Below are 27991 nucleotides of genomic sequence, written 5' to 3'. Positions count from 1 at the left end.
GTTATGTCTCTTTTGGGGTGCCGTAGGCACGAGGGGCGGGATCAAAGAGAGCTATAAGGTGGAGCCTATTGGGGGGCGGTGCGGTGTGGGCGGGGCCTTGGCTCTCTTCGCCTCCGGCTACTGTCTTGCGACACTGTGACTGAGGAGCGATTTCGAGCAATCAGCGACGCCTCCGGGTCTGTGGCTGCGATGGAGGGAGCTGCAGTACGACTACTGCGCGGCCGCGCGCTGGTGAGTATGCTGGTGGCGAGCGTCCGGCGAGTCTGGGACGACCTTCACCCCAGCGGCGGAGCCTTTTCCTAATGGGAGTGGGGCCCCCGCCCCGCATCCCGGGCCCGAGCCTCATTCCCTCCGCCGGGTCCGTCTCTGACCCTTCACGACGGGCTGACACACGACCCAGACCTCCCTCCAAGCCTCCGGCCGAGCTGGCCTCGGCATCCCCTCGGCATCCGTTAGGGTTGGGAGTGGCAGCTGGTGAGAAGGGTCCCGGGGCTGGCCTGGAAGCTTCTGCGGCGGAGCAAACGCTTTGCACGGGCTCGGAGAGCTACAGCTGCCGCGCGTCCTCTGCTGACCCTTGAGCCCGGGAAGCCACCGAGTCTCGGATCTTTGGAGGCATTTTGCAGAAATGTCACCTCTCGGATGCTGCCTTTCCCCCATGATTATATTTCGCACACACCCCACCTAAAAAATGGTTGTTAAAATAATAGGCATAGTCTCATTCCTAGCAGAGTGTTTCCCTGTCCTCCCTTCTGCGGCCCTGCTCCCAAATTAGGAAGGAACCTCGGAGTTGGTGGGACTTAACGGCCAGAAAGAGGTTTCCCTCTGGCGCCCATCTCTTGGCTGGGGCCTGAGTGTCTATCTTGGATGAGCTCATCACGGCACAGGGGACCCCATTCCCGCTTCCTCGGGCTTGAGCTGAAACCCGCTCGGGAGTATCCACCTGTTGTACCTAATTCTGCCCTCTGGACCTACACAAACTGTTGCATCTTCAACAGTTCTTGTGTCTGGGTTCCCTTTACGTTAAACGTTCCTAGTCTCTTCAGCCCTTTGCCCTGTGGCGTGCTTTCCAGAACCCCACACATTGGGAGACGCTCCCGTTTGTAGTACACTTCTTTGGGAATTTTCTCACTGCTGGCTGTTTACATTTTATATCGTGTTCATTTGCTTTAAGGAGTGAAAGATTCTTTGACTCTGCTACAGTTTTATGCCCAGAGGCAGGACTCTTTATTTAATTAGAGATAATGAAAGGTACTTGTTTTACAGACTTGAGGCAGTAAAAATTAATCAAACCTCATTACCATATTGTCGCAAAGATATGTTTTTATGGTTTCTATTTAATACTATTTTATAATTGTTATTTAATAGTTTAGCAAAGCAAATTGCCTGGGCTTCGCAATTTAACCCTTTTTGTTTTAGAGCCAACATTTATTGACCATATACTATGTGCCAGGCATGTTCTTGGTGCTCTACTTGCATCACTGAATTCTCACAACCATCCTAAAAAGTAGTTTAATCTTTCAGATGCAGAACCAAGTAAGATTTAAGTGACTTGCTCGGTCACTCAGCCAGAAAGTGACGGGAGCTGGTATTGTAACTCTGGTCTCCTTCTAAACTTAACCTTCCTGCACTACTGCCTCCTCCCCTTCCTTAGAGATATCAGACACCTATTTGGTTTGGATTTGTTGGTTTTCTTGTGGCTTATCGTCCGTCATAGGTTTTAAAGGTTATTTACGTAAGTTAGCCAGTGTAACTGATGGGATGTGGACTGCAACACAGTTATGAAGAATGTGGGTAGGGTGAGTGCTCGGCTTTGAACCCAGGCCCTGTCACTTCCTAGCAGTATAATCTTGGGCAGGTCACTTAACCTCTTTGGGTCTTAGTCTCCTGACCTGTAAAATTGGAAAAATAATAGTACCTATGCCTGTAGAGTAGTTGTAAAGGTCACATAAATTCATATGTAGGTGTGAGGCACTTAAAATAGTGCCCAGTATCGAGTCGGCTATCAGTAAATATTAGCTCTTATCACTGCCACGCATGAGGCGTTGGGTGCTGTGGCAGACGGAAGCAAGACCCTAAACACTTGCCTCTAAGAAGTTACCTTTTGGTGGGGAGGTGAGAACTATATCCAGCCAACCTCATATCATTTAGGTGTGGTACAGATTAGGGGTCCACAGTCTGCCTGTGGCTTCAGAGGAGGAGAAATGACTAGGACCATTAGGGGAGAGAGAGGTTCTCTGTGGAAGCTGGGTTTCGATTTTAGGATGGGGAAAGGAGTAGGGAGAAGACTAAAGGAAAGGGGCATGGGGCCATTTTAAGACATTTTGGAGTTTATCCTTTGGGTTATGGAGAGCCATGGAAGGTTTTGAGCCTTGCCGATAGATCAGCATGGCTATGGTTTAGTTAGATAGTTATTGTAGCAAGTGGCAAGGAGGGAAGGGAAATTCAAGGCAAGGCTAATTTTGGTCCCTATCCAAAGATAAACGGAGAGGCAGCATTTAGTGAGAATTTACTGTGGACCAGGGGCAGCATTTTCCATCCACTTACCCTATTTACACTTTCTGTGAACGCTCTGAAGCAGCCGTTAGTGACTTCATTTCCCAGATCAGGAACTGGGAGGCAGTATGCAGGGCCCTCTCGTCACACAAAAATCAGGTTGCAACACACCCTCAGCTCACACCTGCCTCCTGAGAAGATCTTTCTCCTACAGAGAGAGTATAACCAACCTATTCGTTTTGTTTGACCAGCACAAAATTGACTTAGTCAGTCAGTGGTTCCAAAGCATTTTAGGCAGCTTGATATTTTTCAAGAGGTCATTCTTGAAAAATACTTTTCAGGTGATTTTTTGTTCATTAATCCTGTATAAGACTATTAATCCTGTATAGCGACATAGTTGCTATACCTGCCAAACTGCACCTGTAAATCTTGCTGTTTAGCTTTCTGCTATTCAACAAAGTCAGCAATACTTTATTTGGACATGTTTGGCCTCTGGGTAGGGAGAGCTTGGAGGTAAATAACCGTGTTTCCCCGAAAATAAGACCTAGCCGGAAAATCATCTCAAATGCGTCTTTTGGAACAAAAATTAATATAAGACCTGGTTTTATTTTACTATAATATAAGACTGGGTATAATATAATATAATACAATGCTGGGTCTTATATTAATTTTTGCTCCAAAAGACGAATTAGAGTTGATTGTCCAGCTAGGTCTTATTTTCGGGAAAACACAATAGAAACTGTTCATGTGTGATAAAAACAGACTCTGGAGTTGGGTCACGTGAATTTGAATTTTGCTACATCCAGTTTCTTGACTGTAGAATTTGATCTACACGATTCCAATGGGAGCTATTTCCAGTCTGAGGTGCTGTTTGCCAAGATAAAATGGTCAGTAGCTTGCAGAAGGAACCTGAAATCACAGATACCACTTACACCATTTTAAAAGTTCACCTGTAGTGTAACAAGGCTCTCAACTAGGGTAATGCCACTGATGCTTCGGAAGGAAGACTCATTAGTGAAGGAAGACTTGAGAAGATTCAGTGATTATCTTAAAATGGAGGAATTAGATGGACTGCACATTTTCTAAATGGAGTGGTTTAGTGATGGGCAGAGATCCGGACACTTGGAAGAAAACTAGTTTAGGGGGAACAGATAAATTCTGTGTTAGATTTTAAACTTTACAGAGTGTCAGTAAAACTTAACAACTGGAAGTTTTAATACGCATATTATATGTATATATTAGAGATGTGGTAGGTAAAACCACAGATGGGTGTGGGACATCCAAGGGAAAGAAAGGAGAGTACAAGTGGGAGCCTTTGGAGTACATTACAGACAGTTCTGAGTGAGTGATGGAAAAGCAACGCAGGAGAATGAACGTAGGATGTCAGTTACAGTTGGCCACGTAGTTGGCAATGTTTGTCTATACAGATGTGAGTGGTCTGTCTATAAAACTCCCCCGAGAGGGCACCTATGGTAGCCTCATTGCCCAGAAGTCAGATAGGGGAAGCCCCAAGAAGACTTTTCTTCATCTGTTGAATCTCTGTTGTCCTCAGCTTAAAATAATCGTTATGCCCACCTGGTCGTTCCAAGTGGGTCCCCACACCTTAGTAGGGCTATACCATAAGTGCTTAACCATTCACCCATTCAAAGACATCTAGCCTTCCAGTTTTTGACCATTATGAACAAAGTTACTGTGAACATTTTCATTGTTGGATTTTGTTTGAACTTGTTTTTATATCTCTAGGATTAATATCTCTAAAGGAGTAAAATTCTTGGGTCATATGCTAATTGCATGTTTAAAAGAAACTGCTAAACTATCTCTCTACAATCCTACCAGCAATGTATGAGAGATCCAGTCTCTCCTCATGCTTGCCAGCAGTTCCCACTGTCATTCGTTTTTTTGTTTTAGCCATTCTGCTGACACATGTGCGATTATATCTCACTGTGTTGACTTACTTTTAAAACATTCTTTAATTTCCAGCGAGATTGGAAAATGAGATATCCTGGTTATTTGAGTTAAAAAAAACCCTTCTTTTAAATATTATTCACATTTAATTGTATCATAAAATATTATTTTACCTTTCCTTGATCCATAAAGTTGAATCAGTGCAAGGGGACATTAAAAATACCATCAAAATGTGCTTACCAAGGGTGAGCACTCTAAGTAGTTATCTAGCGTAGACGTTATATGATCTTTGTGGACTTGTAAGTCAAAAAGGACTGAGAAAAAGATTAAATTTGTTCATGCATCTATTGTCTTTAGCCTATATAAAAAAGCACATTAAATGTAAAAATCAAATGTATAAAATACTAAAAACAAATCCCTTTATTATCTTAGAGTCAGGAAGGTCATTCTAATTAAAAGCTGGATGTCACCACCAAGGATTATTTTTGACAACTGTCGACGTAAGAAACGTTCAAACAACATAACAAATCAAAAACTCTGTATTACAAAACAAAACTGTAAGCAAAGTCAAGGAACAAATGACAAACTCCTGTCATCAAAGAGCTAATTTCCTTAATTTCATGGAGCTCCAATAAGGAAAAAAGAGAAATTGAATAGGAAAATGGGCAAAGGATGTGAATTAACAATAAACAGAAAAGGAAATACAGTGGTTCTTAAACATAAGAAAAAGGGCTCGAACTCTTAGGAGCTACAAATACTTAGTGATACAACTTTTCACCTATCAGACGGATGCAGAAATCCAGAAATTGGCCAGCAAGTTGTTTTGGCAAGGCTATAGGGAATGTTAAACACCAAAAAATTTAACTTCCACGGCTGAAGTCTTTTTTTGAAAGTAAGGTTTCCTTGAGTCAAAATGCTAGCCAAAAATAAGACAGGTCTTGGAGCATGGAGTCTAGACTAGCAGCATGACGAGGTAGGAAACACAACATGTCTGTCCTCCTGAAGCCTGCAAGTGTTTTATACATCAATAGGAGGAGGAAAGAAGTAGTCTGAAAGGATTTACGTGAGCTATAGGCAAAGGCATGGGAGCCTGGGCTAGCTCTGGAGTAGGCACAGAGTCCACATAAAGAAATGTCCGCTCTTGTGCACTGGCTGGGGCTGCAGCCCAGAAAGCTCACATGTAAGCAAGCGGAGGCTCCTGGAGTTCGGTGGTGCCTGGCTAAAATAACCTGTGAAAATAGGTTGTTTCCAGGAAATAACCACCTGGAAATTAATCTGAAGTTCCAATCGACAATGGAAGGAATGTGAGCAGTCATGTTAGCTGGCCAACAGCCAGCCATTAACAGACTAACAATTCTGTCTCTTTCACTCTACAGCTGGTGTAATTTAATTTACCCTGTTTCCCCAAAAATAAGACCTAGCCGGACCATCAGCTCTAATGCGTCTTTTGGAGCAAAAATTAATATAAGACCTGGTATTACATTATATTAGATTACATTATATTACATTATACCTATTATTATTATATTATATTATATTATATTATATTATATTATATTATATTATATTATATTATATTATATTATATTATATTACATTGTATTATATTATATTACATTATACCCGGTCTTATATTAAAATAAGACCAGGTCTTATATTAATTTTTGCTCCAAAAGACGCATTAGAACTGATTGTCTGGCTAGGTCTTATTTTCGGGGAAACATGGTAGAACATCTTGGAATTTTCTGCTTGTCTGGAAACAGGCACCCTTAAACATTTGGTAGTGGCGTTTAACTGCTGCAAAGGACAAGTTGGGAAATTTTATGAGAATTTTTCATTCATTTTGCCATTTGATATAGAATTCCTGCTTCCAGTTTGTGCTACAGACAGTCACAGATGTGAAATAATGTAGGTCAAAAGTTATTCATTGCAGCATTAGGTTTTTCATTTTGTCAACCTAACAATAAAAGGCCAAAGTGAGAGGCAACAAGCATTTGAGACCCAAAAGAATAGCTATTCAAGAAGTGCTGATTCAGACTGAAGCCCTTATTTAGTCTGGATTAGGAGGTGAAGACAAAGAATTTTTTAGAGAAAGGGAAGGGAAACAATTACATGTATAGAAGGGAGGCATTTCTATGGGTGTTAACAAGCTAGGGAAGGAATTTTTATAGGTGCAAATAAGCTAATAGTGATGCTAATTCTAAAGAATGTCTTTAATTTTCAGTTAAGTACATAGTCATATGTCTGCTTCCCTGTTGGCTTTGTAAACAGGTGTGTGGGATCCAGTGCTACGTTAGGCCCAGTTCAAACATTTTGCCCAGTTTAAACATTACAGTCAGTCAGAAATGCAGGTGACAGCCTGGCATCTGGAGTGGGGGCGGTCTTGTGGGACTGAGCCCATCACCTGTGGGATCTGACGGCTCTCTCCTGGTAGACAGTGTAGGAATTAGCTGAGTTGTCGGACTCTCCGCTGGTGTCAGAGTGGCTTGTTGCTGTGGGGGAAAGCCACACATTGGGGTGGGTCGGAGTATCATTACAAATGAATCAACCACATTGAAAGGAGTGGGAACAGTGTTTTGACTGGTGAAGGGGAGCAACGTTTACCACCCCAAGATATGTCTCTTTGGCATAAGTATTATTTTAGGCTGGTTAATTTTAAGAAACAGCACACCTGGGAGAAGCTCTAAAGACCAAGTAGAAGTTACACTTAGTAAAGGACATTTACATTTGTGGGGGAAATCTCCATTTGTAAGGGTGTCTCCCTCACTGTACCAGGTCTGCCTTCACTATCGGTGGACTTAAACCTGCATTACCTGACCCTTGTTTACTGTGCTTTTTCTGTGACTGTCCCATCACTGACTGTCCACCCCAACATCTTCCTTTTGGTGTTTAAGATGAGGCGAGTGTTCCTGGGTCTCTCCTGTGTATACATGTTATTAAATTTTAATTTGTTTTTCTCCTGATAATTTCTCTCATGTCCATTTGATTGTTACACCAGCCAGAAGAACTTAAAAGATAAAAGGAAAATTCTTTTTCCGCCCCAACACTAGATGCTGTAAGGCTAAAGACGGAAGGAACTGTCCACAATCACTGTACTCTAACTGGTAAATTTGTTTCTCATAGGAGTATGTGTTAGCAGTTCTGAAACTATTTTATCTGTGTGTTAGGTGTGAATAAGTACATTCATCCTAGATCTTGAGAGCCAGGTTTCTCACTGTCAGAAGGACATTAGCAATAAAAAAAGGGGAAGGCTAGGGTGACCCTCTTGAGCTCGGTCGTGCTGGAATGGAATCAAAGCCACACACACGCACACGCAGGAAAGAGGCAGGAGGCACATTTGGTGGGAGCCAGAAATTATGCATTTAAGGTGAAGCATTCTTGTGTTACATCGAAACATTTCCTTTGGAAAAGTCTAGGTGGGTCTTTCTTCATAGGTTAGCACAACTTCTCTCACGTGTCTTCTTTTGCCTTTCATACATTGTAGAAGCTTCTAGATTTGAAGCACTTTAAGAATGTTTGGAACCATACTTCATTATGCTAGAACACAAAGGAGAAGGGTTATGACTAACATAATGGCTAAACTTAATGAGCTGAGCAAAAGATTTACCAGAATATTCTGCAGTCATGAGAGCTTAACCTTTTTTGTGCCATTGGTGAAAGGAATACAGCAGTGTAGTCAAGTTTATAGACCTTTACTCAAAATGTTTTACAATGTATAAATATATAGGATAACCAAGGAAATATAATAAGAGCTATAAAAATATTTTTAATTGTAATATAATAATATGTGCTTAAATAAGATCTGGCAGCAGTAGTAATGAGCAATGACAGTATTTCAAGATATTTGCACTAACTGTTATGTGATATTAAAATATCTCATTTCTTTTGGTGACAGAGTCACAGATAACTCCTTACAGTACTGTGACTTGTTGCCTACATTCATAATTGAAGGAAATGCTATATTTCAGTTAGAGGTTAGTGAACTAAAGATGTCATTTTAACTCCATCCAAGTTCATGGACTTTTGTTCTGTCCACAGGGGTCGGCAGACCCAGGTTTGATCATCAGTGCTTGTAAGTGTAGCAGAACCCTGGTTGGTTGAGTAGGAAACAGATCAGACTCAAACTCTGAAAAGGACTGAGAAACAACGGCTTGAATGGGGCGGGGGGTGGGGGGAGCGAGGAGGCGGAAGAAAGGGGGGAAAATACTTGGCAAGGCATAAATAACCATTATTCCATTCAAGTAGCAATTGCTGCTCTATACAAAAAAAAAAAAAAAAAATGTGATGCTGTGGTGCCATGGGTTGTAACTGGGAAATCGTTGTGATGGAGTGGACACCACAGCCGCAGAGGCTGCGGTCACACTGTAGGACAGGGGACAGTCGAACATCATCATGGAAACCTCAGGCTGTGTGGTTAAAGGTGAGGAAACAAAACATTTCCTTTATCAAAGACTGTCATATTAAAGGGAAAGTTTTCTTCTGCCCAAACGTATAGGGAATACCTTTCCGTGCTTTTGTTAAAAATGGATTCCATTTACTTAGCATATAGCCACTTTATTTTATGATAACCATTTTCAATAACCTCACCTTCCACAGCTGGGTCAGTTAATTCGGACAAAGAATACATACTGTTCTTGCCTGGAACCATCGGCCCAAGCCCTTCCAAAGCCTGGCAACATGCCTGTCATCGTCACTGTGATGTAACTTAGTTACTTCTCTACCTCATCTGCTGATGCAGGCGAAACAGACAGAAAGCAACATGATCCCATATGTCTCCTACCGGGGCTGAGATGAGGGAGAAATTCTCTTAACCCTAAGCTAACCATCACCCCACATGCACTCTCTCATGTGAGGGAACAAAAGAACAAAAAGCTAACAGACAAAAGCTAACCATCACCTCACATGCAGTCTCTCATACGAGAAAACAAAAAGCAAACCAAAATCTAACATCAGCCAATGAAGGCAAATTTTTCTAATATTTTTCCCATAGCTAATTTCATGAGCATTTTGCGGCAAAGACTAGTCGGCTTATTCATTCACTCAGATACATATTGAGGGACCCTTCTAAGACGCCACCACCAGCAGTTGAGCAGAATTGCACCCCACACTTACCTCTCTCCCTTCTCCATAGTTCCCTTCCGTCTCCCCAGTTCTTCCTTTCGGCGTACTGCTGCAGCTCACTCTCTTTTTGCAACACTCCTTTCCCCCCTGAGCCCCTTTGCACTTCCATCTCTCACCTCTCTTCTCCTTATCCTTCTTTTTAATTCTTCCCATCTGTTTCATCAGGAAGAAGACAATACCTCATGTATCCCCCTCCCCTTCTTTCAAGTCCAAAGTTTTCATGTCCCAACTCTGGCTTTTCACGAGAAAAACAAAATGTTCCATGCAACTTTGTCCTAAACTATCTGTCTCCTAATTCTCAAAACAAAACAAAATTAAGTAGAAAAATTGAGACATACACATTTTTCTTCTGTCTGGCCAATGTTTTTTTTTTTCCCCAGTTAAATCCAGAGCAGAGCAGAATACGCGTTCTCCTAGGCACATAATTACAAAGGTTTATGTATGTGTAGGAAAGATTAACAATGGTTTCAAACATGGTAACTCATGTCTTTTTTCTACTTACATCAGTAAGCTTTTTGGTGTAGAATCAAAATTATCGTTAAGAAAATATATTGCTATGATGAATACATTTGCTTTTTAATCCTGAAAAACTTGGCCTTGATTCTTAACAGCCTGTTCCAGGATCTGTATGTTGTCTACCTGTCTGTAAGTTTCGGAGAAACTGGCAACCTTTTTGTTCCTCTTTGTACATAATACATGCTCTCGGGCATTTGGCACATGCTCGGTACATTCTCTTTTAATTTTTGTTGCATAAAAGGAAAGCACTAATTTTCTTTAAACAGCTTTATTCAGGAATAATTTACATACCATAAAATTCCGTTTTTCTTAAGTATATACAGTAATGATTTTCAGTAAATTTACAGAGTTGTGCAGCTATCACCACAATCCAATTTTGCAACATTTGCATCACCCCCAAAAGGTCACTGTGTCCTTTTGTAATCACTCCTTGTTCCCAGCAACAGCCACAGGGAACCATTACTCTACTTTCTGCCTCTGTGGATTTTCCTGTCCTGGTAAATTCATATAAAAAGAACCATATATATGTAATCTTTTGTGTCTGGCGTGGCAAGTTTTTAAGTTCAGGAAATGACTAATTCCTTATTTGTTTCCCTTGTACTAATATTCTGCAAAATAAAATTAGAAAGGAATAACAAGCATTTAAAATTGGATAGTCTCTTTTTTCAATAAAATTGTAGCAAATCCACTGCTGAGTAGAATTGTCAAGTTCAAAGATTTGAGACACTGCAATAGGGAGACACATTCATGGCAAGGAAAGCTAGCCTTGCAGTTTGACTAGGTAACTATTACGACTGCTGCTGTTAGGGCCAGCACTGCGGAACTCTCAGCACTGCTGAACTCTCAGCGGTCAAAGTAGGAAAGCAAAGTTTTATTGAAGGTTGGGCAGAGAGAACGCCCATTTCAGTGTCTAAGGAAGACAGCTGTTGTGGGTTTTTGTTTGAAAGAGAAATACTGGCAAAAAGGAGTTTGCCAGGGCAGAGTCTGATAGGAACAGGTTGCTGTTTAGCTGGGGTGTTAATATTTTTCTCTGCAGGATGCAGGGGCTAGTCATCTTACAGTTGTTTCTAGTTGCAGATGGCCCCTTCTGAGAACTGTTGTTGCAGTTGGCTTCCTCTGAAAATTGTCCTGGTGTTTGTCAGCCCGCAGGTGTAGTGTTAGCCAGGGACTCAGACCTAGTCCTGTTAGCTCCCAGACTTGTTCTCGTGAACTCTTTCTGACTCATCAGTCCTCACCGTTTACTGAGCGCTTTCCATATGGTACATACTATGCTTAACCCTTTATGTGGATTCTCTTATTAATTCTCACAAAACTCCACATTTTACAGGGAAGGAAACTAAGACTGAGAGATTTTAATGGAGGTTAAAAATCACTTGCCCAACATCACATAGTTGTTTAATACCAGACCTAGGGTTTCAAACTAGTTCTTTCAGACTCCAGAGCCTATTTTCTTAACCCTTATGCTGTGCTGTCTTACTAATGAGAAACCGAAAAAAACAAAACTAGCTATGGATTTAAAATGAGTTCCAACTAGAAAACTCTGTTACCTCAAAGGTAAAAGTTAATTTGAAGAACGTTTATTTAGAACAGCTCATTGCTGGATAAAGGAGATATGTGTTAGCAAGCCAATTTTGTTTTTGTTCACAAGACAGTAAATTTTAAAATGTGCCAGGTTATCTCTGCTCAGGAAGCATTAGATAAGAAGCTGAGAGATGGTGGCACAAGGTAGGGATCCGGGGAAGGAAGCATAGCGTAGATTGTTGGGCCAACCACCAAAGCTTGCCAGTCAAGAAGATTGGGGTTCAGGGCAGGTCCACTGAATGGAGCTGCCATCTCCCATGTCATCTCAGCATCCTAACAGCATGGTCTGGTGACGGTCGGCACAGCGCAGATGCAGTAGAGACTGGAATCCCAACTCCTTATTGCAACATCACTAACTCCTTTGCATAAACAAGTAACAACCTGTAGGTCTTTTCAGCGAACCTACACATTACGGACATTTTGGAAAATAAAGTAGGAAAAGAGAAAAGTGAAATTTAACATTTTGGTGTTTTTCCTTCCAGGCTCCCCACCCCCATGTTTTCACTAATTTTGAAATGGCCATGTACTCCATTGAGTACATGGACAATAGTGCCAATGGTTGATCACTATACTGTTACCAATTTTTCAGTATTAGAAATTGAGCATGTCTTTGTGCATAAAGCTTTTTCCCAGTGTCCCTTTATTTCCTTAGGATAGATTCCCAGAGATAAGCTTATTGAATTAAGGAATATGAAACTTGTTGAGGCTCTTACTACATATTGACAAAATGGTTTCCAGAAATGTGCCCACTTACACTGCCACCAGCAAGGATTAATGTGCCTGTTTTACCCTCTTGCCAGCACAGAGTATTATCATCTGGCGAACTATTTGCTAATTTGATAATGAAAAACATAGCACTGTGTTTTAGTTTGCATTTCTTTGATTTCTAGCAAAGTTGAACATCTTTCCATGTTAAGCAGTTGTATTTCCTTTTTAGTGGATTGTCAGCGTCCTTTGCTCTTACCTACTAGGGTCTGATAAATTTGTACAAGCTCATTATATATTAAAGATATTAACCTGTTGTGCGTTGTAAAAATAAAATAAAATGTGCCATGTTAAGTTCCCTTACTTTGGTGACACAACATACAAGAATGTGTTATAATAATGGTTTATATTACCAAACAAATGATGTCCTGACACTTTTATTACCTTATGTGTGTTCCTATTCAATGGGACTGTTCCTGTAGCTAAGAAGAAACTTCCCAACTTGCCTGTCTTCTTGGAAAACTCCTCCTCGCGTCCTACACTCTTCCCAGTCAGAAGCTCTACTCAGTATAACAAACGATGGGCTACCCTGCGCCCCCCTGCAGACATTTACAGATGAGGAGATGATGATAAAGGGCACAGGTGAGGAATCCCTTTCACCTTGTTATTTCTGTGAGTAGGAGTGGGGTCTGCATATGAAATTACATGGCCTGTGACACGATTGGCAGGTCTGTTCATCTGCATTTGTGAATGGAATTTTTAAAAACGTTTTTGAAAAAAATTGATGCATGTCATACTAATAGAATAAAGACTTACCAGTATTTTTATTTTTTTCTCCTACAGTTAAAAAATTTGCCCAGGAACAAGTTGCTCCTTTGGTTTCAACAATGGATGAAAATTCAAAAATGGAGCCATCACTAATACAAGGATTATTTCAACAGGGGGTATATAACTCATCATTCTTCCAGTTTGAAACTTGTATACTTTCCAGTGTTAAAATGTCTGCATACTTTTCAATGTAGGAACTGTAATGATAGCACAATGAACTCTTCATTTTCTAGTCAGAATTACCTGTGTTGTCTTTTAGATTGAGATCCTAGTTAAAGATTTTTTTAATTGAATTAAAATTTTAAATTAGAAATGCTGTGCTTTTCAAGTAAAAATTTAGAAGTTAGAGAGAGGGATTTTTTGTTTCTTTTTTAGACCATTGGTACTTGTGCATGGGCTATTTTGTCCCCAAGAGATTATTTGGCAGTATCTGGAGGTATTTTGGGTTGTTGCAACTGGGGGTGCTCCTGACATCCAGGGGGATAGAGGTTGGAGGTGCTGCTAAGCCTCCTGCAACGCATGGGACAGCCCCCACCACAGAGAATTATTCAGCTCAGTAATGTCGGATTATGAAAGCCTGCCTTAGTAAAACTCCAGAGTATAGCATGTATTCTACCCGAACCCCTATGAATGTGGGTAAACTTAGAGGCAAAGACTATATCTGAATTACCCAAGGCAAGTGATTTCCAACTTTTAAGTCATAGAGTCCTTTAATAGCAGCACAGTATGTAAAATAGCTACAAGTAGAACTGCTCTGTCTGTGGGCAGAGGGAGAGGTTATCAGCATGGGGGACCACCCGAGGAGAACATTTTCAAAATCAATGCACTCCTCATCATATCTCCATAGGTGTGAAGTAACACTTATTTTTTTATTTTGAATACTAATAGCTCCTATTCAGAGCCATTGGCTTAAATCTTGTCTGTTATTCAGTTTGCAAAATAGCCTTTGCCACTTCACTGGTTTTATTTATTCACTTTCTTTCTTTTTTTCTTTTTTAAGGAGGGCACAGCTCACAGTGGCCCATGCCGGGATCAAACTGGCAACTGTGGTGTTTTAGCATCACACTCTAACCAACTGAGATAACTGGCTGCCCCTATTTAGTCACATTTTAAAGAGACAGCTTTTTTACACCACGTATAGTAGTGATTTTTCCAACTTGCTTTCAACAGCGAAATTCTTGGGAAAGTGGGATCTTACGTGGAGCCACAGTGGGTCAGTCTACATGTGCGAGTCCATTTCTCGGGCAGGTTTCATCTTCATGGTGTGCAGAACCTCTAGGCTTCTCTGCGAAGTCTTATTGTTCCAGGGTGTCAGCATCACTCTCCCAGCAGGGGGTTCATGGCCATCGGCAGCCATTAGTTGCCTGCCAGCCCCCATCCTGCTCTTGTGTAGATGTCGCATCCTCAGGAGGGTCTGCGTGGTGGCACATCCCACACCAGCTCTTCAGCTTCCCCTGACTCCCAACTCCTGCTGTCGCAGTTCTGTTGTCACTGGCCACGATAGGGGACAAAAACAGTGTTTGCAATGAAGGAGAAATTGGTGACTTTTTTAGAGAAGCGGTATCTCTGATAGCTGTTCAGGATATGGTCAGATAGTTATCATGCCCTCCTCGGTCTTCAGGCATACCTAGCCCTTCGGTCCTTCTTCATAGAACATCATTTCTGGTTCTCTCCCCATTTAAATCCTCTCTCCTTGTGGTTCTACCTTCAGACCAGCTAAGTTTCCTGTCAGCTTAAAACATAACAACTACAACTCAGACTGCAGCATGGTGGAATTCCAAAAGTGGAGAGGATAGAAAGCATTATCCTTTCATCTGTTGACAGCTTTGGGTCTTGAATTACATGTACTCATACATACATTGTCTTCCTGAAATGGAGCTACAGTGGAAGTCTCATGTTCATGACTTAGGAATAGTTACTCAACGGTCAGTTACTAGAAAGCCTGGGCCAGCATTTGGTTGTGTCCAGCAGGCACCTGGGCCTTGCCTAGTGTGGTTCCAGAAAACACCTCCAAATGTTGTCTGCCGACCGTCTGGACTTGATAAAATGGCCTGAAAGGAATGATCATTTCATTATTATCTTGGCTGAAAGAGTCAAGGTAGAGGAGCCTGACTGAAACTAGACATTCCCACGGAGGTGTAGGGTACTTGTTTCAGTTTCCTTATTACATTGAAATCAGTAGAAAGGGGGCCATTTTGAAAAACCAACCCAAACAACCACCTACAGTTTTTAAGCAGGTGTTAGCAGTAAATATCATCAGAACATATTTATATTAGATATTTTCTCATTCCATTCCATTATCCTTCAAAGCATTTTACCTCGTTTTTGTGTTTTAGATCACAAATGGAAACAAATGATAGGTGTAGTTTGTAATTTCTTCCTTTTCAAATATATATAATTTGTTATCTATATATATTTTATTACTTAAAACAGCAAAATAGTCATACCAAATTAAAATAAGATATGCATGCAAAATTTTAAAATTAAGAACTTATATAGTTACAGTTTATTTTTTAACTTGTTCTTGGAAGAAATTTTGCCATATACGAATAACTTTCTTAATCTGTGTTTCCTTGTTTTTCCTTCAGTTGATGGCTATTGACCTTGAAACAAAATATGGAGGAACAGGAGCTTCATTTTTTTCCTCTGTCCTAGTGATAGAGGAATTAGCCAAAGTTGATGCATCTGTGGCTTTGATTTGTGACATCCAGAACACAGTAATTAATGAGCTGTTTAGAAAACATGGAACAGAAGAACAAAAGGCTACCTATTTGACCAAACTAGCTACAGAAAAAGTGAGTTGAAATGAGTTGTTGAAATGGATTTGATCTTTCCTAACGTTAGGATATTTTCGGGAGGAAAATAACTGCAATATTGGCTTTACTATCCCAGACCACAATGCAGCACCATTTATTAATCAAGCAATGCTCAAGAAATTAATGCCACTAGAAAAGTATACTCTGCCTCTCATTTGCCGCTTGGAAATTTGGAGAATAATCCTGAGACAATAAAATTATTATTTTCTTGTCTCAATTATATTTTCTAACACCTTCGTTGGCAGTTTCATTTACATTGAGATGTCTTTCTACTGCAATTATTAGAACCAATTTAAGTCTTTAATTAAGTCTTTAAACCTGTCTTAGACAAATAAGGTATATTTTGGAAAATAATAGTCAGAATATCATTACTATTTTGATAGGTACAAACTTGTAAAGGTAGCTACACATCTGATTTACAAATGTTTATTTTGCCGTAAGTGAGTATTTGTTATACATGGTCTAAAAACAGTTTTTAATTTGGGATGTTTTTCCCTCTTGTGTGTAGATAGGAAGTTTCTGCCTTTCAGAGGCTGGAGCAGGTAGCGATCCATTTGCTTTGAAGACCAGAGCTGATAAAAAGGGAAATTACTATGTCATCAATGGGTCAAAGATGTGGATTACCAGTGCTGAGTATGCAGACCTCTTCCTGGTGATGGCTAATGTAGATCCCACCATGGTGAGCTTGAAAACAAGATTTCTCCCCTTCTTCCCCCTCATCTTTTCTCTTTGTATCTTTTTCCTACTTCCACTTCCTTTTTAGGACTCAGTCTTAAATTGTTCATTCTCTGCAGTACTGAAAATGTTAGACAACTGACATCTTTTCATCCTCTTATTTACTAACATCCTAAAATAAATATTATTGATGTAATTATTGTACATGGAGGACCCTTTATTAATTATCTCCTAATATGTTATATAGGAAGGTAATCTTTACATTTGTAGAATTTCAAATTTTCTATTTAATAAATAATTTAGGTACCTACTTAGTACATTTAGTTTTGAGAATATTTTATTCAGTTGGAACATAGACATATAGCAAAATAAATACATTTTAGCTTTTGTCTTTAATGTAACATTTAATTGAATTGAATTTTAAAACTTTAAAGTATTTAATAAAGTTAAATAAAAAACATGGTGTTCTCATGATCATATAATACTGGAGTATAACTTAATAATTTTAACAGCCATAATCGTTTTTGGAAAAGTAAAAGAAGTGGTACAGTTCTTGATTTTGAACCTAATGTCCTCTGATCCTTTGGTTTCAGAATGCACGTGTTGCAGTTCTGTGTCCATTCATATTTACTTATAAAGTTCATTTTTAATTTTCTGTTTATTTTGAACTATTTGGAAATGGGATCTTATCAGTCCAAGTGATAACAGCATTTTAAAATCTTCTTAGGGGTATAAAGGAATCACCTGCTTCATAGTAGATCGCAATACTGAAGGCCTGCACATAGGGAAAGCAGAAAACAAAATGGGCATCAGAGCTTCTTCCACTTGCCCATTAACATTTGAAAATGTCAAGGTGGGTATCTTAGACTTCCCAGTAAAAGACTGATGTGAAATAAGCCTTGCATGGAACTGTAGACGTGTAAGAAAGGTGTCCGAACATTCCACATGCATAGGAGAGGACTCTTGAACATTGTTTTTAGGTTAGGTTGTGATTAGATGTACTTTTTACAAGAGTCTAGGCCAGGAGTAGAAACCTTTTTGCCCAGCAGCTGGCCTCAAGAGCCATCGCCGAGAAATAATCCTGTTTATACTTTATAAACTTGATATTTGTGAACCAGACATGGCTCCAGAGAAGGAAGCGTGGTGTCTGGACCCCAAAGGCCATGAGATGGGGATGTTGCCCAGTGAGAGAGGAAAACAACCAGGGAGTGCCCCACAGTTCTAAGTTGAGTCATTAAAAATGAGGCAGAGAGGATTGCCAGAATGCTTACAGAATAGAACAGGTTGTGATGGCTTATCTGCTACTAATATTAGAGCTTGAGCTTTTTGCGCATGGTTGAGTGTGTGCGCTAATGAACTGTCTTCATAGATGTCATTTGAGCCTCGCTACTTCACCCCAACTGTCATCCTTCTTCCTACTTTCTCTTTTTTCTTTATTCTGCCCGTTCTCTTTTCTAAAAGTTCACATCGTAAAGCTAAATGTGTTTTTTTATTGTTCCTAGTCTAGGTTTTTAAAAATTATGAATAAACATTTTAATCTGTTTCTTTTCTCCTTTCTCCTCTCTCTTGTGTACACATGCATGTACACACACAGACATATATCACTTAAGTTTTATGGGGTAATAGTTTCAACAGAAAAAAGGTTCACTACCCATGCTTTAGCAAGTATTGACATGTTTTGTGTAATTCCTAGTATGTTATCTCATACTATAGCATATGGATAAGGATTGGGGAAAATTGTGACTCATTTATGTTCTTGATGAATTGTATGAGAATTCCCTTTTTCTAGATTCATTCATTCATTCATTCATTCATTCAACAAATGTGTGTGCTAGCCTCTGGAGGATGCAGTAGTATCCGGTGTCCCTGAGACCTGTCTGGGAAACAATTTAGAGCGAGACAGAGCCGCTGCTGACAATTCCCTTGGAGCTTAAGTACTATGCTACAGTAATATCACACGACTTGGGAGTATATGTGCATTTAAAAATACAAAGTCAAAATGAATTGTGTCAAATTAAATTGAGAAATAACTACACTTTTTTTTTTTTTTCAGGTTCCGGAAACCAATATCCTGGGACACGTTGGACATGGCTATAAGTACGCCATAGGGAGCCTTAATAAAGGTAGAATAGGAATTGCTGCACAGGTTAGTCAGATTTTAGCCGTTTAACTTGATTCTTCCATAGTGTGGGTCAGTTAAAAGGTAGAAAGAAAAAACTGCAGTAAAACCAATGTGTGTTTGGAAGCTTGTGAACACAAGATGGCACCCTTTCCTTCCATGAGGTGAAAGAATGGCTTCTATGATTTCTTTAAAATTCCAGTTTGGTCAATTACATAATGTCCTGAAAACCAAACAATGGCTTAGTGGTAACAATTTTTCTGCTTTGAGAACATTAAAGTATTACCCAATACCTGGATCGATAACTTCTAAAATATATCATAAATAAAGTATGGTATTTTTTTTAAAATCAACTTTTCAAAGCATAAAATTCATTCTGGAAGAAATTTTTTAAGTTAAGAATAAATAGTATTCTACCGTGTAGTAAAAGTCTCTAATCTATAGATAATGAAATATTTGTCGGTCCCTGTTTTGCATGTTAAAATCGGGCAATTTTTTTGTGTGTGACACTTGAAATAAAGTAGCCACAATTAAATAAGATATGTAAGATGAGAACTATTCAATTTTTTTACTAAATTTGCCTTTTATAATGCATTTTACATTTTTCTAAGTGATGTCAGTTATTTTCTAGATTAATAAAATGAATAAAGTCTTTGGTTTTGTTATAAATTGTCATTTTTATCAAATTTAGTTATTTAGTTATTTAGTTATTTAGTTATTTATTTTTAACCAGTGAGTACCCAAAATTCAAAAACTTAAGAGCTTTTAATTTTGAGGATGTTACATATATACTTAGCTATTGGATTAAATGTTATAGTATCACACTAGATATTTTTTTCACTGCTGCTAATTTGCCCACAAAATATTCTTAGACCAAAACTTAACCCACAAACCTAGATAATATGTTACTAAAGGGAATTGGCCTATTTGTTCTTTTTAAAGTTTTTCTGTAATTCAACTTCAGCTATGACATTAAAACCACAGGACTGGATCTCCTTGTTCCCCAGCATATAAATAATATAGATGTTCTGGCAGTAAAACACATAGCCTGGGCTTGAGTCTAATTATTCGAAGTTATCTTATAACCTAATTAAAAGTTAAGGTCAAATAGTGATTATTTCTTGGTTAATACCATGGGTGCCTTTTAGAGAAAGACGCGCATAGAGCAGTGAACTGAAGGCATCCATCCTCAAATCTCATAGTCGAAGAGAATTTAGTTTTTCAGTATTTATAGTGAAAACATTTTGCAGAGATGGAAAGGCCTGTTTTGATTGACAACTGATCATTTCAATGTTCATGTCAATACAGGTTATCATTAACAGACTGTACACTTTAATTATAAGAGTCCAATGACGTTATCTTAGCTCATAGCCAGAAGTGCAGTGAGTCATTGCCTCACTTTGTCACTTTAGAGTTTTGTGGGGGGTGGTTTTTGTCCTTTAATTTTTAGCATAATATTCTATTTTTCAGAAAGTTCAAAATAAAAGGCTAAAGGAAAATGTGAACAAACACTAATGAAATATTGATAGGTTTATAGGCATTTCCCCCAAAAGCTGTAACTATTAATTTTCCCCTTTTCTGAAACCTATGTAGTTTGACATAATCATGTAATGATTTAATGGCTACCTAACGTTGAAATTTAGAAACCACTTGCCTTCTTAGCTTGACTAGCTCAGTAGACTATGGAGATTGGTTAGCAGTGAGACGATTCAGCTAAAATTGTCACATCCTGATTTGTTCTTCAAGTGTACAAAAACACGTTGTTACCAGATGCTCTCTGAGTTGTTCTCAACTCTAGCTCTGTATTAAATCATCTAAGAAGTTTCTAAAATGCTGGTGCTCAGGCCACACTCACCTTCTTCACTCCCAAGGTTTGGATTCAGTTGTTAGACCCCCTACATGGGTATTTTTCTATGAAATTACCCCCAAAGGGTTCTAATTGCAAGCTGGATTGAGAAGCACTGCTCTTTCATATTCTAATGCCCTTTCCACGGAAGCTGTTATTAATCCTGACCATATACAAAATGGACAGGGAGATAGAAGGTTAAGAAGTGACCTTCCACATTTGACTTCCAGAGGGACTAGGGGGAGCTACTCGACAACCTTTGAAGCCAGATCTGAGCACAGTTTCTGTGGCTCACTTTGTGCCTGGAAAATCAGAGCTTAAAGGAGGGGTTTCCTAAAAAGTAAGCTGGTTATGTGAGTACAGCCTTGCCAGGGGTGTTACTTGGACGCTGGAATTAAATACACTCCTTTTCATATGAAATCACCAAATTTCCTCCCAATGAATTGGAAGCTGAGTTCTACAAATGCCGTGGGTGAAGGTTACTTCCACCTCCCTACCTTGGGATCTCTAATTCTTCCCCACCCCAACTATTCAATTTGCCTGTAAAAGGAATTTATAACTTGAATAATTAAAAGTATAAACTTAGAACAAAATAAGAAATTCTGGTCTTTTTTTTTTTTAACAGATGCTGGGAGTGGCTCAAGGATGTTTTGACTACACTATTCCATATCTTAAAGAAAGGATACAATTTGGAAAAAGAATATTTGACTTTCAGGTATGTGTTTATTAGACTCTTTCTACTGAACTGGACTTTCCCTGCTTCCTGTTGTTATAGAGCCACAAAGGAAATACCTTCGGGATTTTAAAGGGAGAGGTGTAGTGGAGGAAGGAATGGGTCTCAGGGAGGATACTTATGAATGCCTTGACCTTCTCCAAGGGCAGATCAGTAGTCCTTGAGGCCTCCCTGTGGCGTGATTCAGGATATCTAGGTGAGAGCTTTCGAGCTGTCTCCTCACTGCTTTGTAAGTTCCAGGACATGGGGTCTATAGTCAGACATCCTGGGTTCAATTCCTGGTTCTGTGTTTTACTGCTCTAGGCCTTGGACAAGTTACCTCACCTCTCTAAGCCTCAACTGCCTCATCTGTAATAAAGATAATACTCCCTATCCTCCAGGGTGTAAAGTGTTTAACACATTGCCTGGGTCTAACAAGTGCTCAGTTAATGTCACGGTTGTTAGGAATCAGGCCAGAGCCACGCAGTAATCCTCAGAAGACTACACTTTCACACATCCGTCTTATGAAAGGCACAGTTGGCTGCAGAAAGTGCAAATGAGATGCTTTTAGTCAAGCACATTGGGTAACACCGGCCTGCTCCCATGGCGTGGCTTCTCAGAGCTTCCCAGGTAGTGGGGATTAATTGCTGGCAATATGCGGTCTTCCTCTCCGTGTTTCTGTCCCATCGGATCTTACAGTTTAGGGGAAGACTGGAGTCACAGCTTACCAAGTACATCACGTAGTAATCCAGAAGAGTTAACTTGTTTGCAAAATCTCCCCTTGAGTAGCTCTGTCGTGCTGCATTGTCTTCCGGTTCCATGATAATAACTAGATGTTGTACGAGCACACACAAATTGCACATGTGTAGAGATTCTAAGCTGTGGGCATGCGGTCGATTCAAGGTCTAAAAAAGACTGAACATGTCAGGCCTGGCCAGGGTCTACCACAGCTCATGCTATCATTACCCCATCTTACACATGGGGACTGAGGCACATAGAGATTGAGTTCCCAAGGTCATACAGCTAGGAAGGTATCAGAATTACAGGGGCTTTTTGTCGTGACTTTTGGTCTAATTTTCATTTTATTCTACTAGAGGGCTTTCTCAGAGCCAGAAACCACAGATTGCGCCAAAGGGGACAGAATGTGAAGACAGTTTTGAAGGAGGCTTTTGATCTCCTTTGCACACAGGAAGCAGTGTTGCCATGTATATTGGATGAGGGCGGGAAGGTGGGAAGGGAAAGGGGCCAGCGGTACTAACAGGTATAATCATGACATTTCTAAAGATGCCTAGTATGAGTACTTAAAAGAAAACTTGGAAACTTGATCATAAAAAGCAAGGTAGAGGTTTTTCCTAACTGCTTTAATCTCGTCAGAGTAGTTTGTTTTTTGCTTTGCATGCAATCTTTCCTGTAGACTGCAAGCTCCTTGACGATAGAGATCAAGCCTCTTCGTCCTTACTTCTTTTCAGTTGTTCATCCAGTGTAGATTTATTGAGTATGTTCTCCATGCCAAGCCCTGTGTTCACAAGGTTGTTAAGGAGCCAATACTTGGTGATGCTGAGTTCTCACAGGGCTGGAGACTTGCCTGTCATGGTGCCTGCCGTGTTTCCCCGAAAATAAGACCTAGCCGGACCATCAGCTCTAATGAGTCTTTTGGAGCACAAATTAATATAAGACCTGGTCTTATTTTAATATAATATAAAATCAGGTATAATATAATATAATATAATATAATATAATATAATATAATATAATAATACCAGGTCTTATATTAATTTTTGCTTCAAAAGACGCATTAGAGCTGATGGTCCAGCTAGGTCTTATTTTCGGGGAAACACGCTACTATGATCCTTGGAGTAGACAACATGGATGGCAACTGTCAGTTTAATTAAACTTAATGTACTTGTCAAAAATAATTGGAATCACTGCATTCCACATAACAGGTCATAGCAATTTCTAGAACAGTGATATTAAAATGGAAATGGACGAATTAACTGGAACAAAACAGAAAGGCCGGAAATAGACCCATCCATGTATGGAAACTTGATATGTGATGGAGATGGCATTGCAGTCTACTGAGTGGGGATCGTCTTTTTTTGTGGGAACAAATGAAACTGGATCCCTACCTCACACCATACACAGAAAGTAGATTTCAGATGTGTTAAAGACATGACATAAAAAGCAAAATTTTAAGTTTAGAAGAATATCTTTGTGACCTCATGATAGGAAAATATTTCATAAACAAGACACAAAAAGGGCTAATCATAAAAGCTGATAAGAATGGTGAATTTGGCTACCAAATTTGTTTTCCTCAAAAGATGCCATAGATTCAGTAAAAAAGGCATACCATAAAAAAGAAGATTTTTGCTCTATACATAGGTTAGTGGGTGTTCAGTGTTGTAGTACGCTTTATAACCTACAGAGATGCAACATGGTCTTTTTTGTGCATATCATGCATTACAGAAAGAGAACACTCATCGTGTATTTGTGAGCAGTGCTGTTTCCCTCCAGTTTATTCCTCTTTTTTGTTTAGGAAAGGCGATCCCTGGGATTGTTAAGTAATTGTCTCAATGGAGGTTCCCTGACTTTGCATTCATCACACAATGTCACAGTTTAACTGTCTGTTCTCCCTATTGGGCTGTAGAAGTCATAAGACCAAGGAACTCTGACTGTAATGTTTGATGTGATGTCTCCATTTCTCGCACACTGTCTGGAATCTAGTAGGTTCTCAATAAATAATCTGGGCAGGTGGATGCATTTGGCAAGAAACTTTTTGGTGGTAATGAATATATCTATGCCATATTTCCAGGAAATTACTTATAACTATAAACTTAATATTTCTATTCTCACTCATTAATTCACTCATTTTTCCTAATCTCCCTCTAAAATTTCAGAGTGGTAGTGATTTCTTCAGGGTGCTTTTTAGTTATTTTTCTGTTCTCTATAACCCTAAAGAAACTGGTACCTGTTTGTGGGTCTTGCAGTGGAGTCAATGCAATACTATAAGAACATTGATGCTTCCAATATTTCTTCATTTGCATCTTTTAATGCCTTGAGGCTATATACAGAATCAAAATTTTGTTCTTTCAAGCAAATAAAAAACATTAAGTTGGTGCAAAAGTAATCGTGGTCTTTGCAGTTATTTTTAACCTTTTAAACCAGTTATGTTTGTACCAACCTAATATATTCAAATTTTTGTTTTGCTGGGATTGAAGCTCAATTTTGATCATAAAAAGGAGTGAAAATAATCAACAGTCAATTTTTTAAAAGTAATTTTGTGATCATTTATTTTTTTAAATCTTGACAATTATAAAGAATCATATAAACTTTGAAATTTTTTAAGAAACAACATGTGTAGTAGTATCATATTTCATCTTAGATTGCAGATTTTCAAGTATTTTTTACAAACTGAGTATGAATTTCCTGTGGGGTATCTTTGGAGTCTGTTCCATAGCCAGGCAGAACTTGGAGGATAAGCTGTGATCTCGGGACTCCTAATTCCTAATTTTGACCTGAATGTTACAGGGGCTTCACCACCAAGTGTCTCAGGTGGCCACCCAGCTGGAAGCTGCACGACTGCTAACCTACAACGCTGCTAGGCTTTTAGAAGCCGGCAGGCCATTCATAAAAGAAGCATCTATGGCCAAATACTATGCATCAGAGGTAATAAATAAATAAATAAATAAGCCTTCATTTTTTCCCAGGTATTTATTAACCTTTTCACTTAGGAATGTTGGTTGAACATTTGTTTGTTTTTCAAGTAAAATAACATCAACTCTCCAGTTCCTACAATAGAAAAGCAAAAAAAAAAAAGTAAAGCATCCATAGGAAAGTGCTTTGATTCTGACATATCAATGTTTCCGCGAGATCTTACGTGGAAACCAGGTCACCCAATTCAGGAGAGGACCCATCATAAATCCCCAGATTGGCCTCATCTGAGTGCTGGCATCACTGATAGCATCACCCCATGGTTCCAGGTTGGAGCAAAAGCAATGCCATGGGAGATAGTGTGTCCTGGAAACTCCAAGAAGAGATCGCTTATGTTTTTGACGCTTGCTGCTCACACAGATGCATTCTACATTTAACACATTAGACGTAGGCCGGAGAACTCAGCCAAATCACTGGGCTGCTGTTTCCCGGCCTCCACAGTATATCTTATTCATTCCATAGCTTCAAATATTCATTTAACTTCTTCAGCCCCAAAATTGAATCTCCTGCCTCAACCTCCCTGCTCAGTGCCAGACTAATCCAAATTCCACTTTATCTACGCACCCCACCCACTTCACTGCAAGAGTGTTTGTAATGCATAAGTGATGTGGTTTCAGTGAGTAATTTGCTGCTTGTTTTTTTGATAGGTTGCAGGACTAACAACTAGTAAGTGTATTGAGTGGATGGGAGGCGTAGGCTACACCAAAGATTACCCTGTGGAAAAATACTTCCGAGATGCAAAGATTGGTAAATAGATTTATTTTCCCAATTTGTTTTATTTTTGTTGCCTCCGTAGGTATTTGGGCTATTGTATTGGGTTGATATTTATTATTTATTTGTACCGAGTCAGATGCAATTTTAATCTCTTCAGCATTGTGTTTATTGGCTCTCCTTTTCTGTGGCTGCGTGTCTTCCCCACTGCTTCCTTCAAAAAAAATGGATTTATAGTTTTAAGAACATCAAATCACCTTTTTAAATGCCTCAACAGGTCTTTTAGTAAAACTAGAACAAAATCTACTGCCTTAATTTTTCTTTTACTAAAAGTGTTAATATTTTTTGATGTGTTTAATTCATCAAAATTCTTTGAAGCCTGAATTCTAACTTCAGAAGCTGAGTTCCTAATCAAGCCTCCTGAGCATTTCAGCACTCTGCCACCAAATAGGAAGATAGAAACACAGCAGTACTGCAAGCTGCCTGCTCCTGAATAACAGGCCAGGCTTTTGCATTGACAGGAAACCCTCACCTGTTTAACACTGATTCTGGAACAAAATCTCATTTCCAAGTGGAAAATTATCATCTCTTCGGCAGAATTACTTTGTCGGATAGTAGCACATTCAGGGGACATTGAATGTTACCAGTAACAGTTTCACAGCAAATGTAGAGGTGATGTTTGTAGAGCTATTTCTTGTATACATGCTTAAACACTCCTGATTGTTCCTTTTGCTCCCTTTCGTTTAAGGTACAATCTATGAAGGAACTTCGAATATCCAGCTGAACACCATTGCAAAGCACATCAATGCAGAATACTGACACCCACAGGAGTGGGGCCCCTCCCTGATGTCACTGATGTAAAATTTCAAACTATTGTGCCTTTGGGGGCCAGTTAAACACCACAGCACTGAAGGAATTTAAGTCCTTAGTCCTGGGTCTTGGGATAGACCTTTTCTATTTTATCTTTCCAGTCAGTTCAGCTTAAGCACAGGAAATCATTTTTAAAATTTGAGAAAAAAAATGCATCCATATTTTCTCAAACTCCTTTTCTAAAATTCTATATTATTCTAGCTTCAGGGTATATAGGGGTTTTACTCTATCAGAATTTGGAAAAATAGGGGCGGGCTTGGTGGCTCAGGTGGTTGGAGCGCCATGCTTCTAACGCCGAGGTCACCAGTTCGATTCCCACATGGGCCAGTGAGCTGCGCCCTGTACGGCTAAGATTGTGAACAGCTCTCCCTGGAGCTGGGCTGCTGTGGACTGCTGAGTGCTGCAGAGGGCTACTGTGTGCCACCATGAGCAGCTGGCAGGCAGCCAGCGTGAGTGGCCAGCATGAGCTGCTGTGAGCGGCCGACTGACGACTGGTGACCGACAGCCTCAGCCAGAGGGAGCACAAGGCTCATAATACCAGCATGGGCCAGTGAGCTGTGTCCGACACAACCAGACTGAGAAGCAACGGCTTGAACCAGAGTGGGCAGAGGGAGGTGGAAGAAGGGGGACAAAAAAAAAGAATTTGGAAAAATAAAGACATACTAATAGACATGGCTAGTTTACATTCCTATTATATCTTTATTTTGTGGCATCAGAGAAACACTTGTTATAGTTGGCAATTCTATGGGATAGATTCAATTCTAAGTTGCTAAACTGCCGTGTTTCCCCGAAAATAAGACCTAGCTGGACCATCAGCTCTAATGTGTCTTTGGAGCAAAAATTAATGTAAGACCCAGTATTATATTATAGACCAGGTCTTATATTAATGTTTGCTCCAAAAGACACATTAGCGCTGATGGTCCAGCCAGGTCTTATTTTCGGGAAAACACAGTAGGTACAAACTGAAAAAAAATTATTTTAAAAAATCAAAAAGTTTTAGTTGTAAGTACCTGAAAATGGCTGGGAAATAAGGGTGTAACTGGTCATGTAACTGAAGAAAAAATTATTCTAACAAACTAAAGCAATATAATTTGCTATGATAATTAACCTGTATAAGAGATGCATTTTGTGATAGTTTCAGCAGATCTTTTATTTTTGGTTCCAATATGATTTTATTTTTTTATTAAATGTATTGGGATGACATCGGTTATATAGGATTCAAGTGTACAATTCTGTATTGCATTGTGTGTTGCATTGCAGCCAAAGTCAAATTTCTTTCCGTCACCATGTATTTGACCCCCTTTACCCTTTTCTACCTCCTCCCTCCCCTCCTTACCCTCTGGTAGCCACTAAACTGTTGTCTGTGTCTATGAGTTTTTGTTTGT

At 39.5% G+C, this 27991-nt stretch overlaps 1 protein-coding gene across 1 annotated transcript; it reads left to right on the top strand.

The window, feature by feature from the left end:
- Positions 1-72: 72 nt before the first annotated feature.
- ACADSB (acyl-CoA dehydrogenase short/branched chain) lies at positions 73-27979 on the top strand. The gene is made up of 11 exons (XM_019714935.3): positions 73-231; positions 12804-12963; positions 13165-13265; positions 15738-15944; positions 16474-16644; positions 17368-17493; positions 18694-18786; positions 21231-21320; positions 24843-24980; positions 25673-25772; positions 26485-27979. Exons 1-11 carry the CDS (start codon positions 190-192, stop codon positions 26553-26555), a joined length of 1299 nt encoding a protein of 432 aa, XP_019570494.2. The 5' UTR covers positions 73-189; the 3' UTR covers positions 26556-27979.
- The last annotated feature ends 12 nt before the right edge of the window (positions 27980-27991 follow it).

Source organism: Rhinolophus sinicus, chromosome 15, assembly GCF_057876585.1.
Source record: "Rhinolophus sinicus isolate RSI-liver-muscle chromosome 15, RSI-T2T, whole genome shotgun sequence".
Lineage (NCBI taxonomy): Eukaryota > Metazoa > Chordata > Mammalia > Chiroptera > Rhinolophidae > Rhinolophus > Rhinolophus sinicus.
The sequence above is the reverse complement of the archived record's forward strand: the minus strand, read 5'-3'. Positions and strand labels throughout refer to the sequence as shown.

Bases quoted from the DNA above. Each gene is read 5' to 3' on its own strand.
- ACADSB (XM_019714935.3), top strand. From the start codon at position 190: ATGGAGGGAGCTGCAGTACGACTACTGCGCGGCCGCGCGCTG. The intron at 232-12,803 runs GTGAGTATGCTG...CTGTTCCTGTAG, and splicing joins TACTGCGCGGCCGCGCGCTG to CTAAGAAGAAACTTCCCAAC. The intron at 15,945-16,473 runs GTGAGTTGAAAT...TCTTGTGTGTAG, and splicing joins CCAAACTAGCTACAGAAAAA to ATAGGAAGTTTCTGCCTTTC.